Source organism: Myodes glareolus, chromosome 13 (assembly GCF_982192425.1).
Source record: "Myodes glareolus chromosome 13, mMyoGla1.1, whole genome shotgun sequence".
In the NCBI taxonomy this organism is placed as follows: domain Eukaryota; kingdom Metazoa; phylum Chordata; class Mammalia; order Rodentia; family Cricetidae; genus Myodes; species Myodes glareolus.
The window spans coordinates 42867497-42881380 of NC_142038.1; the positions used below are offsets into that span (position 1 = coordinate 42867497).

At 45.0% G+C, this 13884-nt stretch overlaps 1 protein-coding gene across 3 annotated transcripts in view; it reads left to right on the forward strand.

Annotated features, from left to right (window-relative positions):
* The window catches only part of Mcc (MCC regulator of Wnt signaling pathway), a 378705-nt gene that overhangs the window by 313871 nt on the left and 50950 nt on the right, over positions 1–13884 (forward strand). For all 3 annotated transcript variants that reach the window (XM_087896076.1, XM_087896075.1, XM_087896074.1), the window contains 2 exons: positions 4980–5143; positions 7179–7385. In XM_087896076.1, coding sequence (XP_087752202.1) covers positions 4980–5143; positions 7179–7385 — 371 coding nt within the window. The remainder of the gene's footprint in view (positions 1–4979; positions 5144–7178; positions 7386–13884) is intronic.

The following is a 13884-nucleotide window of genomic DNA, read 5'->3' on the forward strand; positions in this document are numbered from 1 at the left end:
TCCCCACTGAAAGTTAGCATAAAAAGAAACTTTGAGACCTGTATACCCGTGGCACAGGTGGAGAGACGCCATCACATCACGTCACGATACAGATGAAGTCCGTGCACATAAGTTCTTGCAGATCTATAGCCAAGCACACAGTCTCTCTTATGAAGCTGGAATACTTCCTCCCTACTGACAGGAGATAATTCACTCTTTTTCTGGCGGCCAGAAAGCTCAGGGCTAAACAGACAAAATCAGCCCCTGCAGCTGTGCTGTTGTGGGTTTGCTTCCAAAGGTTCCCCTCGTCCTGCTGGCGGCTCTTGGCCGTTATTTGTAGCGGCTTGTCAAAAGCTACTTCTAGTTTTTTTCCTTCAGTGTTATTTGCAGTGGCTTGTCAGAAACTACCTCTAGTTTTTGCTTTAAGAAATGATACAAATAAGCCGTGTTAAAGAATATGTATTTGATACAGAGGGTGTCCCGTCTTGCAGAGGTAGAGCAGGCTATCACTTCCCCTTCTCTATAGAAAGCTTAACGTGGCTGAAGTCCCCTCCATGCTGCCCCTTGCCGGAGGTACCACATGTGTGGCTTGTAGTATTAAAGGTCAGTAACTCTCATTAGTTGCTGAGATTCCTGGATCTTTTTTTTCTTCTGTTTCTTCACCTCAACCCAGACATTTTTACTGAACAGCCCCTCAGCTTCCTTCTGAACTAAGCATAAACTTGAAGGTGATATTTTCTATTTCCTGCACGCTTGTTAGCTTTTATGTTCCAAATTTATATACTGAAATATACTTATTATTTTGTCATATATATATATGTGTGTGTATATATATATATATAATGTAAACACACACATGCATCATGGTAAACATTTTTAAGTGAACAGTTCAGACGTTTTAAGTGCACCCATAGTTTTATGACCATCACCATTATCTTCTTTTATTTCCTAAACCCTGCACACATGGAACAGTAACCGCCCAATATATCCTTCCCAGGCTCTCTCTGTTCCGCTCTCTGTCTCTATGCATTTGCTTCTTCTAAACATCTCACAAAAGCAGAATCGTTGTCCCTGGCTTATTTCACATGACATAATGTTTTTAAGGTTCATTCACATTCTCGTCCGGGAATTAACGTGCCAACCCTTTACTTTCTCAGAGTAATTTCACAGCTAATATTCCCCATACATTTGCCCTCTGTGTGCTCTTCTGGCTCTTAACTAAGAAACCAGTGTGCAGGCTTGTGGTTGTATGCCCAAAGAGCCCTATTCTGGTTGCAGTAGTTGGTGACCTGGCCCCGACCATAGGAATTTCTGTCACGGTTCCTGCATGGGTGACCGAGCTAAAGTCCTCAAGCTCCCGTGAGTTGATGAGACTGGAGCTGTGCCCTAGTGACATGAGCATTGCACGCCTTGCTAAGCTGTGAGGGCTGCTGACTTTGTTCTGTTTTACTGTGAATATCACCTTGCTGAGGGACCTTCTGCTCTGTCTGCAACCCCTCCGTGTTACTGTTGATGTCTTTGCGTGAAGAAGGAAGGTCCAGTTTCTACCTGGAGCGAGAGTGTGCCAAAGGATGAAGTTTGTGATTATCATAGGTGACTGTTTGGAAGGATATGCCACCAGCTCCCGTCGGTCCTGTCTGGAGCAGCACCAATAAATGAGGAATGGCGCAGGGGTCGATGTTTGGTGACGGTGCCTCACCCCCAGCACCCCGCATCTGTTCGTGCTAGCCAGACCACCTTGCCTTCTCTGCATCTCTAGATGGGGCACAGTGGCAGAGTTGGTGGCATGTCTGTAGATAACTGGTAGGGTGAACAGACTGGGGTGGGATTGGAGGGCTCATTACCTAGCAGGGACACATTTGCCTTTCTAACGCAAATATCCCCCCCCTCCAACAAAAGAATGAACAGCTTTGTAGTTCTCCTTTCAGAACAGAGGGACACAGACTATTTTGAACATATTGATTTATTTAAATGTGAGGTCTCGTGTATTCTAGACTGCCTCAAACACACAGCATAGCTGAAGATGGCCTCCCGTCTCACCCTCTCCAGGGCTGGGTTTACCAGTAGACACCAGATCAGGTTCTGTCTGTTCACTTGAATGTCCCTCTTCCACCCGTCTTCTGACTGTCCTGTGTGACACTGTGCTCTCTAGAGGGACATTTCCAGGCTGCTGGCAGGTCCCTGAGAGAAGGACTTTAGTGTAGCCATCGTGCATTTGTGAGCCTATCAGAATCGAGTATGGTCTCTTATTCATTTAGGAACTGTGCTTGAGACTGTGGTCAGGGCTCAGCCACTGTCCAATAGCAGAATTAGAAATGCTGCCCCAACCCGGCTCCTGCTCTTCCTTCTGTTCCTCAAGGCCTGGACGCCACCTTGTAGCTCTCCTCTTGAGAACCGGTTAGCAGACAGACACATCAAACATGACTCACACACCATCGGTGGGGGGGGGGGGGCTGTGTGATCACAGTGTGGAGCGGCTGAATATAAGCTCCCTTTTCCCTTCGTCACGCACACACAGATCTGGGAATGCGTGTTCACCCAGCTTTGGATACCAGAGAACCTGCACCTGAGCGGGAACTGTCATTCAGAGACTGGTCTGTGTGTTGGCAGCTGCTCCATGCTTGGACCCCTTTGCCTCAATTTGGTGCTAAGCCCCTGATTTTCCTGTCCAGGTGAACTGGTGTGATGTGTATCTCCCCTCCCCACTGTCAGCATCTCCCGTGCATAATGAAGAAGAACTTAAGGCCTATGTAAAGTATCCTGGTGCTGACTGTCCTGTTTCTCCGTGTTGCTGACTCAACTGTGTAGCGCTGATTTTTTACTCTTTTAAATTGCTTTTGATTCCCTACCCTGTTCTATTCTGAGACACTGTGATGAGGAAGATCAAAGTCCCTTCGTTCATAGAAGCATGTGTTTTTAGAAGGGAAAGATAATGAACATACATGTTAGATCAGATAGTGATGTTTGCTGCAAACACAGCATGACAATGGCATGGGGACCGGGCGGAGACGGAAGATGGAATCCCCGTGCTCCAGACAGGAGGACCTTGGTGGGGAAAGTGCGTGGTAAGTGGAAAGGAGCATAGGGAGAGGAACATCTGGGAGAGATGAGAACTGGACATCTCCTAGGGACAGAGAGAAGCCATGCAGCAGGAAAGAGCAAGGGGACAGAGGAGCAGAGGGCCAACCTCAGGATTCTACCAGCCTGCACGTCAGAACCATCTGAGGAACTGAAAACATTTCCGGCATCTAGGCCCCACCCCCAGAGATTGTGGTTTAATTGGTCTGGGGTGGGGCCCTGGCATTGGCATTTTATAAACGCTCCCCAAGGAATTCCATGGTGCAGCCTGGGCTGAGGACATGAACCTCCAATATGCAGAGTTTTTAACAACCATGGTAAGGAGTCTGATCTTAGGTTAATGGTAAGGGGTAGGAGGAGCCATTGAACAGTTTGGCCTAGGAAGGTACCGTCGTCTGCCTTTAAAAAGAGTCTCACTGTAGCTATAGTGTAGCCGGTGGGTGGAGTTATTAGAACTACCAGCTTGAGAAGAATGGGGCTTTGGGGAACAGTGGTGTCAGCAGGGAGTAAGAACAGTTGCTCAGTCCGAGGATGAGTTTCGGAGGTTATGGTGACAAGGCGGATTGGACTTAGATGCGACACAAAAGGGCATCAAGGTTGCCTCATAGTTGACCTGAGTAACTGGCTCATTGGTGGGCTCCATTCACAGAGGTGGGAGAGATAGGAAGAAGCCACTTTGAGAGGATGGAACCATTATACATCAGTTAGAGTAAAAGCCTCCTGCTGGATTGTTCTCTAGGTTCAGGAAACTAATAGATGTGGGCAGTCAAATGAGGTTGGTTAAAAGGTCCTGAGAAATCTATTTTCTAGAATGTTGAGCATTTTCTTGAAGTGCCCCAAAGCTTAGCAACAAAAGCAGTTGTCTTGTTAGTGCATTGAGCCTGTAACCAGAAGGGAGATTGTGAAGATACTAGCTTTTTACATTCAGGATACAGGCTGGCTTTAGGAGAAGGATTCGCTTGGGAAGACTGTTAGTATCCTTCACCCAGAACTTGCTACGATAATTGGAGGTTATGGTAATATACAGGATTTGGAACAACAGGTAGAAAAATGGTTTTTGATTTTTAGAGGGATTTTTGTTCACACAAAAAAACTATTTTATAACATATATCTAACTCATATTAGAATGAATTTTCTAATATTTTAATATTAATAATTATAATAATTATTATAATTAAATATTATTATAATTATTAATAATTATAATAATTTTCTAATATTTTCCTGACCAGACTCTAGAATCCAGAAGTTTATTTAATAGTAACCCAGATTGTTAAAATAAAATTATTAAAATTGTTTACATTTATATGGATAGCTATGGAATTTGTTAGAAGCTGGTTATTCCCCTAGTGGAGGAAATGGATTTAATTGTATGGGTGGAGCAATATCAGGCGATGTATGGGGCAGGAGCAGGGACAGACTTGAAGCTTTTTGAAGGCAGGAATAGTTTCTTACAGTTTTTGTTTTTTTTAATATCTCTCAGCAATGCTCATTCTGACTTTTTGTTGTTGTTGTTGTTGTTTGTTGTTGAAATTATAAGATATTTACTGAACTTCTGGAATCGGTGTTGCTCTGAATGGCCGAGCAAGAGGGTTTGACTAGAGTTTGAAGTCTTTTCTGGGACACTCTGTTCTTACTAGCAAAACTCAGTGTGGTTGCTTTTGACTGAAAGACAAGAGAATTCTCAGTGGCGCAGGTATTTAGAAAATGGCCAAAGTCTAAAACTCCTTAATCATAGGTTCGTACTGGCTGCAAGCCTCAGGCAACAGCCCGTGGGATGGGGCTGGAGGATGCTGACTTTGGGAATGCCGTACTTCATTGTTCTTCCGTAGCTCCCAGATGGTCCCCTTCTGGTAGAAGAAGCTGAGAACATTCATTGCCAGTCTGCCTGTTTAATGGATTTTCTCTTCATCCCCTCTTAGATAACTGCAGTGACCTGAACTCGGAGCTGCAGAGGGTCCTGACGGGGCTGGAGAGTGTTGTCTGTGGCAGGAAGAAGAGCAGCTGCAATCTCTCTGTAGCCGAGGTGGACAGACACATCGAGCAGCTCACCACAGCCAGCGAGCACTGTGACTTGGCCATTAAGGTGGGCCTCCTTCCCTCTCCGCTTGGTTTTCTGAGGTTATGGGGAGGGGAGAGGGCAGTCAGCTTTCTTGGCATTAGGTTTTCTTGAACACCTATCGGTCACTGAAAGCCATACAAGCATATTGAGCCATCAGCTAGAAACAGGATCCTTATAAATATTTGTTGGGCTAAATTACATGAGGGGGGCATATCAACAATGATCAACATTGACTTTTCACTAAAAAGGAAACCATCACATTAGTAGCATTAAACTATGTCACTTCAGTGTGGTCCACCATACTATTTTTCTTTTCTTTTCTTTTTGAGACAGGGTCTCATTATGTAGCCCTAGCTCACCTGGAACTGTAGACCAAGGGGACTTAAATTCATAGAAATCTACCTGCCTCTGCCTCCCAAGGGCTGGATTATGCACCATCACGCCTAGCCGCTATATAGTATTCTTGTGTTGCAAGTTGCCCTTAGATGCTTTCTTACAGATTTAAGGTTTCTAGAACCCATCCTTGTGAGCTCGCAGTCTGTGCTGTTGGAGGAGGGAGGGATAAGGGTCTGAATGAGTCACCCCATTCCCAGCCAGGGTAGCTGGACCTTGACTGTGCCTTTCACGTATTTTACTCTTCTGAGAAAAGACTGAGTGAGAAAAAGAATTCGTAGCATGTACACCGCCTCGCCTCTTTTGGAATATTGAGAAAGGCAGGCCCTTCTTGATCCTGGGCCTTGGGTATCTTTTTTTTACTTCATTATGGCTTAGTGACCTTGCAACCCACACTGCCATGTCTTACGGGAACTTATGTGAAGGGACAGTCTGGCCCCTGGTTTCTGTCGCGAAGAATTCCGGATTGCCCAAGAGGGTGTTAGTGTCTGTGGATGAGTCATAAAGTGCATGTCCAGTTCAGCTGCCTTTCTTTCCATTTTTCTTTATCTTGGTCGCAGTGGATAGGTATTAGGATTTGCCATGAGGAGACGCAGTCACCGACTGACTGTCCCAGATTTGATTGTATTGATGTCTAGGGGGCTAGCTTTGGCCTCAGCATCAGGGATGGACCAAGATTTCTGGTAACTATCTATGGAGAAAGCAGAGCCCAATAGACTGTCCTGGATTTGAAAGGAAGGACGAAGCATCACATGGGGACAGAGGCAACAAGGTTTGGGTGCCTATCTTCCTCAGGGACCTGGCGTGAGTGACCCGCTGCTGGGTCTTTAGTGTCAGGGATCTTCCGTTTCTCATTACTATGTGATCTCTCTGCTCAGCCTTTTCCCCTTCTGTTTAAAAGCCAGCTGGGCCATGCTCTTTGTAAAGGACAATATGAACAAGTAGTTCCCAGAGCAAGCAGAGAATGGTCTTCCTAATTGTATGTGTCTTCCCGAACTTTCAGTCATGTGTCTAAAATGGAAATTTTGAAAGAACTTTCCAAAGGCTATTAAGATTTTCTTCTACTTGGTTCACATCCATTTCATTAGCTAAATGCATCTCTGCTGTCTGAGGAGCCCCCACCAAGGGCCAGCTCTTCCTGTCACCAAAGCGTTACTTTTGTCCTTGCCATCTTGGGGCTGCACCTCATTCACACCATCTGAACGCCCGTGTGACATCCGGAGCGCAGACTGGTGGTATGACCTGCCTCCTTGCTGAGCTGGCTCACAGAAGGCCTGTAATTTAGGAAACTTGCAATTAGACTGTGTGTGCATCCTGCAACCTCGTGTTAGTCACTGCATTATCGGGATCGCTCCCTGGCCTGCTGCTGTGATGCAAATTGACCAGCCCTGGAGCTCCGACAGAAAAGTCAACACTGTGTGGGTACCACCACAGACTCAGCACCACGAGGGGATCTTGTTGTCCTTAACTCTGGGGACTGCTGAGTAGTACAAACTATGATGCAGGCAAGTGATGGACGGCATCCTCTGAATCTGAGGAGAGAATGACCAAGCCGTGCCACTGTGTACATGGGGCTCTCCGCCCCACTCCTGGGTTCGCAAGCTCCTTCCTGTCCCCTTTCTGCAAGAGCGCTAGCGTGACTTTGATGTTTGACTGTGTTTTTCAGACAGTTGAGGAGATTGAGGGAGTTCTTGGTCGGGACCTGTATCCCAACCTGGCTGAGGAGCGGTCCCGGTGGGAGAAAGAGCTGGCTGGATTGCGGGAAGAGAATGAAAGTCTGACAGCTATGCTGTGCAGCAAGGAAGAGGAGCTGAACCGGACCAAGGCCACCATGAACGCCATCCGTGAGGAGCGGGACAGGCTCCGGAGAAGGGTGAGTGTACAGACAGTCCTGGCTTCGGCCTGGGCATGGGGAGGTGGGCAGGTGGGCAGGCAGAGCCAAGGGCATCTGAGGCAAGGATTCTAGAACCTGGAATCGTAAGGAATCTCGGTCTTGGTAATCACCAGGTCGTTCCAATTCTGAAGTCATTCATCAAAGATCCTTAGGGTAGAACTAAGATTATAAAAACACACTTCTCAGGAATCCTAAATCTGCACAGATGGCAAAATTATGTCAGGGCTGCAGGTCTCAATCTCCTCTATTGGGATGTGCATCTTCCACTAGCTCAATAAGATATTCTGTTAAGACAGTCTGATGAAGGTGGTGGTGATGCACACCTTTAATCCCAGCATGTGTGAGGCAGAGGCAGGTGGATTTCTGTGAGTTCAAGGCCAGCCTGGTCTATAAGAGCTATTTCCAGGATAGGCTCCAAAGTTACAGAGAAGCCCTGTCTTAAAAAACCAAAAAATAAAAAAATTAAAAATTTTTAAAAATGTAGTCTAATGACATTTTCATAATTGGAAACCATAGACATTTCCTCTTAATTCTTTCCAGTTTTTCTTCAACTCTATAGTAGTTCCTCTCATTTATATTGAATAATATAAAAATCTCTTCTTGCTGGGAGGTGGTGGTGCACATCTTTAATCCCAGCAGTTGGGAGGCAGAGGCAGGTGGATCTCTATGAATTTGAGGCCAGCCTGGTCTACAGCACTAGTTCCAGAACAACTAGGGCTACACAGAGAAACTCTGTCTTGAAAAACAAACCAACCAAAAAGCTATTATAACTGTATGCATCTATGGGTAACTGTGTACTTGCATGTATGTATAGATACATGTGCATTTTTGTAGTGTGCACATGTGTGGGTTTGTACAGGTGTATGTGAGAGAGTGGCAGGGATGCCCTGGTATCCCCAAGAGGACCCATGCTGGTTTGAGAACTACAGTGACAGGACATGTTTCTGCCACTGAAGATGCTGGTGTTCCAACAGCGAAGCACTGGACTAACTTTTCCAAAGATGCGCGTTCACCTGATAGGGCCTGTGAGTTCTCCTTTGTCCGGCTGTGGCTTTGAACTGTGATTGGGCTGAGGATGGAAGAATTAATTCTTCTATCAGAAACCATCCTTTCTAAACTTCACTTTGAAATTGCGAAGCTTACTTTCCTTTCTGTCTCAACTGAGGCAGCACAGGAGGTGGCTCCCCAGCAGTCCTCTGACTGGGGATTCAGCACGTGGGGTTCAATGAGAGGCATGTAGGAGGCCAATGGACCATTAACATTGCTGTGTCTCCTTAACCTGGAAAGTAACTTGTTTCTCATAAGGTCAGCATGTGTAAATCATTCTGTTTTTTTAAAAATGTTTTTATTATTTTAATTATGTAGATACATGTGTGTGCCCATTTGTGAGTATTTGCCCTTGAGAGAGTACAGATGCCTATAGTATTGACCGGAAGAGTTAGGATTACATCTTGGGTGCTGGAAGCTGAACTCTGGTCCTCCGGAAGAGCAGTAAGCCAGCATTAACTGCTGAGCTATCTCTACTTCCAATCATTCTGTGTATACTCTGTCTGTAAATATTCTTAATTTTCACGGGGTGGAGATATGGAATAAATTACTAGCTTGGAAGGTTGTCAGCTCTATCCCTCGTTGTGGGTGATGCCATAATTAAGGAGTCACTCTTTTGCCTCTATCTGGACAACATCTCTCTGAACTCAGAGAAGCGTGTTTCTAGAACCTAGCTGTATCTGATACTCCCTACGCGCATGGGGGCTGTAAACCTCCCAGTCAGCAGAGGCTGTGTCTGGGGATCCTGACAAAGTTGACTTAGCATGGAGGCCTACACCACCTGTAATTTCCTGGGTCACACTCCCGATCTTTATGACTGATAGTCTAATAAGTGTGTGCTTGCTCTTACAGTGTGCATGCTGATGGTGCATGTTTTGCAAGGGAAATGTTGACCTCCACTGTAACCATATATTGTGATTTAAAACATTTTTTTCCCCTCTAACATGAGTTAGTGAAGCATAAAGAGCCCTTGGTTGTAACAAACAAGAAAAAAAATGTCAGTGTCTGCTCCATCCAGAGCTTTTTACCTAGCCCTAGAGGCCACCACTAAGAGCCCCAAAAGCAGACTGCTTGGAATCACAGGCTGACCTACAAAGGTGCTTGTGAGTCTTTGGCAAGATCCCTGACCTGTCGGGGCCTGTTTGCTTCATCATGAAGATGATGATGATACCTGGTACAGGGTGATTACATAACACTCACGGAGTAAACTACACTGCGGTCAGCAGGCAGTAAACGCTTGAAAATGAGCGGCGGTTGTTTTAAATGAAATCAAGATTAAGTAATATGGAAGGTTTTCCTTTACATCTTTTTATCATAAGATGCCTTAGGTGTTTGAATATCTCTAATACTGACAATGACAGTTTGGGGTAAATTTATGCACACGTGAGTAAATACACATTTCAGTCAAAAGTTGTATCAGTTTTTACCCTCCTGCTTGTGCCTTTGTTATATTTTATATAATGTGCACCTCATTTATCTCCAAACAGCAAAGTTTGAAGGAATGTTCATTATTTCTTCAAACGTCCTCTGGAATTTGAATATTTACCCTGGAGTTGGGTTAGCTTCACTTCTAGACAATTATGAATCTTAAATAATTTTCTAAATGCTTTTGAGTGCCAGGTTTTTTTTTTAGACTTTAAATACTGGAAGGCTTCTAGCCCACACCACCCAGCACGTGTCATTTCCCCAAAGAGGGGTCTGTCTCTTGTGGGCTAATGTTTGTCCGATCTTAGTCTTTGAGAGGGAATAATGTTTAATTTCCTTTTGGTCTCTTTGAGTGTTGCTAATCTATGGCTGTTTTGCCTTTCTGTCTCTGTTGCAGCTCTGAGCTCACAATTCATCAATGTTGCCTGAAAAGCAATTCGGGCCACATATTTTCCCTTCGCTCATCTTCATTGCTTAGACTTTGACAAGATCAATGAAATTGGTGCTTGTCCCCTGCCTGCAATTAAACCAAGTGCTCTCCATAGGTCTTCTGAGCCTTGCTCAAGATTTAATTAAATTAAGGTCTTTAATGGAGTCAGTTAACAAATTGGGTGACTTGGCAGAACAATAACTAAGGGACAGCAGGCCAATATCATTATTGGTCTCTGTTCATTATTAAATGAGATACTCATTTGTTTCTGAGTGTACTGTAATATAGTCCCTTATTTCCTCATACTTACAAAAGCAGATCCAAACTCCTCAAGCTAGAATTAGTGACTCAAGAAAGAAAACGTTTTGTTCTTTCATTCATTTGTACTCTACATAAATGATTAGTCTTCCCTGGCCAGGCAGGGGTCACAGTGGTAAACTGGACACAATCCCTGGCTTCAGGGCTATTGGAGACTCATTGCAGTGTTCTAGGTGGTGGGCATAGAAGAACGACTGTGGACATAGAAGTACACACAAAGAGACATGTGCTGACCAGGTACAGAGTCTCCACACTGTTTGCTCTTTTGACCTAAATTGCTTCAGTCAGCTGCCATGCAGCCAAAATGATCAACTCTTTCCCCAGTCTGTTTGGCAGAACAAGAGTTCTGGAATCACAATGTCAGTAAATCCATGTGCCTTTGAATCAGATAATCTTGAAATGAATAGACCTAAGCAGTCCCTTTTGAAAGCCTTATATTCTTTAGAAAGCTGTGCATATCCATGGCATAAGATCGTGGTAACAATTTCTCTCTTCCCCTGCCTTCTACCTATGTTCCCTGTGTGTCCTGAAGTGAGTTCCACCTCCCTCCCCACGGGGTCCCCCTTATGTGTGGCCTCTTTGGTCAGCCCCATAGGTGATGTTAGCTAATAGCCCCACAAGCAGCCTCATTTCTGGATGCACTTTTCCCTGATTTCTTCCTCAGACTGCTTTCTCGCGTCCCCTCTTCACCCTGTTCTCCATTCTGTTTCTTCCTCCCGCACAGACTGGCAGTTAGTAACTATTCTGTTAATAGCGACACAGCTGTCAGCTTCCACAGGTCTCAACACATCTCCTCTTCTGGCACTCCAAGATGGCACTGAGTGAAAACAAAATGCTCTTAGGAGAAGGCTCTTTGTGGGTGTCACTCTGGGTGACGTGAGCCTGGTGGGACATTGCTGATGAAGCACACTCCCTCCCTGTTGTGAGAAGCTGTATGTGGGACCTTAGGCAGAGACTGCTCAGAGCTCTGATTCAGCCACCTCTTTGGGAGTGGTCCCAAGGAATGTGTTGCTCACACGTGCTGAGGGGACACTGAGGTAATACCTCTGTGTTTGACCCTCCATCCCTGCCCTCGCTGTACCTGTGCAGTTGCCCAGGGCTAATTCTTAACTATAAAGGAAAGAGTCGTCAGAGGATTAGAAATCTGGGAAGAAATCGGCCAGGGCACTTCCATTTTCTCCTGTGTAGCCAGATCTGGGTACTTTCCTAGGCTGAAGAACAAAGGAGATCACACCTGCCAGATCCCAGAGCTATGGCAGCAGCTTAGGTTTCCCTTTCCTAGTTTGTGGTCTGTTTCAACCACTTCCATTTGCCATCAGAGATAACACTGCACTTGCTTAAATTATCGTGTAAGTTAACTTCCTAAGAATAAATCTGTATTTTCGACACTCGGATCCTCATTTCTCATTTGAAAACTCCATGAAGAGTCTTCTAAAATCTTCACTTAGAAAGTGGTTCACTGCCAAATTGAACACCCTGGACTCAAAGAAGGCAGCCTTGCACATGGGGATAGACTGCCCCAAATGTTATGTAGGACTCTTCTGACCTACTGGGTCTCGTCCTTCTGTAGCTTAGGAATTGTCTCTTTCACACCAGTTCCAATATAACAAAACCATGCGTTGCAGCCTAATTGCCTGAGATAGCAGAAACCTGTGAACACAGCCACGAGTAACCTCAAAGCAAACTCATTTGTTGATGGCTAATGATGTTCCTTATCTGACTTGGGACCCTGGTGCCACTCTTAACTCTTGCATGCCATTCACCCACGGCCCACACTCGTAGTTGATGGAAGCTACTGATGCTTTTGTCTTACCCACACAGTTGTCTGTGTTGTCCTCATTCCAGCACCCCACTTTCTAGGCCTCCTATCTGAGGAGCTGTTTCTGGGTACACCCATGGGATATTTGTCTGTGGCAACTCCAATATTGATTCCCTAATCTCCAACAACTTGATTTCTGTCTGTGCTCTGAGCTCTGGTCTTTATAAGATTAACTTTCTTGCATGTTTTTGTTTTAATTTGTTCCTAGACCCCGAGTTAAATCAAGAGATTGTATTTCTTGATTAGAGTTGTCCTGGCTGGTCTCTGCGAGCTTCTCTTTCAGTTGATTTCTTCCTCTTATAGTCTCATCTCTGCTTCTCCATTGAGTTTGTCTCTGTGTTATTTTATTTCACACAAGTGTGTCTTTTCTTACTGTGCCCACCATGCCCCCCTGTTTTCTCCTTGCATAGACTGAGGCTTGCATAGACATATGGCTTTGCATACCTCTGGTCAGATGTGTCTGTGAGCTTTTAGGTTCTATGTGACCAGCTATGACCCTGACTGAATGGCCATCGAATTTCCCAGGCTTTCTGCTTCCCGGAAACACAACCTGGAGGCCCAGTGCCTTGGACAGGTCAGTGCTTTGGGGATTTCTCTGGAGTCCACATGCTGAGTCCTTGGGTAGATAAGTTCTCCCTTTGATCAGGTCTGCCGGCGGCCTTCTTGACTGCTTTGCCAGTCTGTCTGCTCTGCAGAGACACAGAGGATGCCTGTCTCACATTGCTGCTCATCCTTGCCCCTCCCTGTTGCTTTCTTCCCCACTGTCTCCTGCTTTAATTGTCTAAGCCTGTGTCTTAGGAAACTCAGTTAGCAAAGATCTGGAAGCAGTCAGTATATCATCTTGAGAGTGCCCTTATTTTTGCCCAAAACTTTAAAAACTTTTTTTTTAAATCATTCAATTTACTTTGTAACTAACACATAAAAATGTTAATAAATTATACCCAGTGATGGGATTCCATGTAATATTTTGAAACATGTAACATTGGGTAATGTTTAAATCCATTTAAATTTTATTTGTATCCTCAAGCGATTGTGATTTCTTAATGGTGGAAGTACTCAAAATTCTTTCCTCTAGCTCTTTGAAGTGCCCAGTATACATTTTTTTTAAAAGATTTCTTTATTTTGTTTATAGTGTTCTGTCTGCATGTGTACCTGCAGGCCAGAAGAGGGCACCAGATCTCATTACAGATGGTTGTGAGCCACCATGTGGTTGCTGGGAATTGAACTCAGGTCCTCTGGAAGAACAATCAGTGCTGTTAACCTCTGAGCCATCTCTCCAGCCCCCACAGTACACAGTTGCCACCAGTAGTGGCCATACACTGTAAGAGCATGCCAGAACCTCTGACTTTTCACTGTAACTTAGTACCCATTGATTATTCCAAACCCACACCTACCTGGTCCCACTCCCACCAGGTCTCATTCCAGCTCCTGGTGAGCAC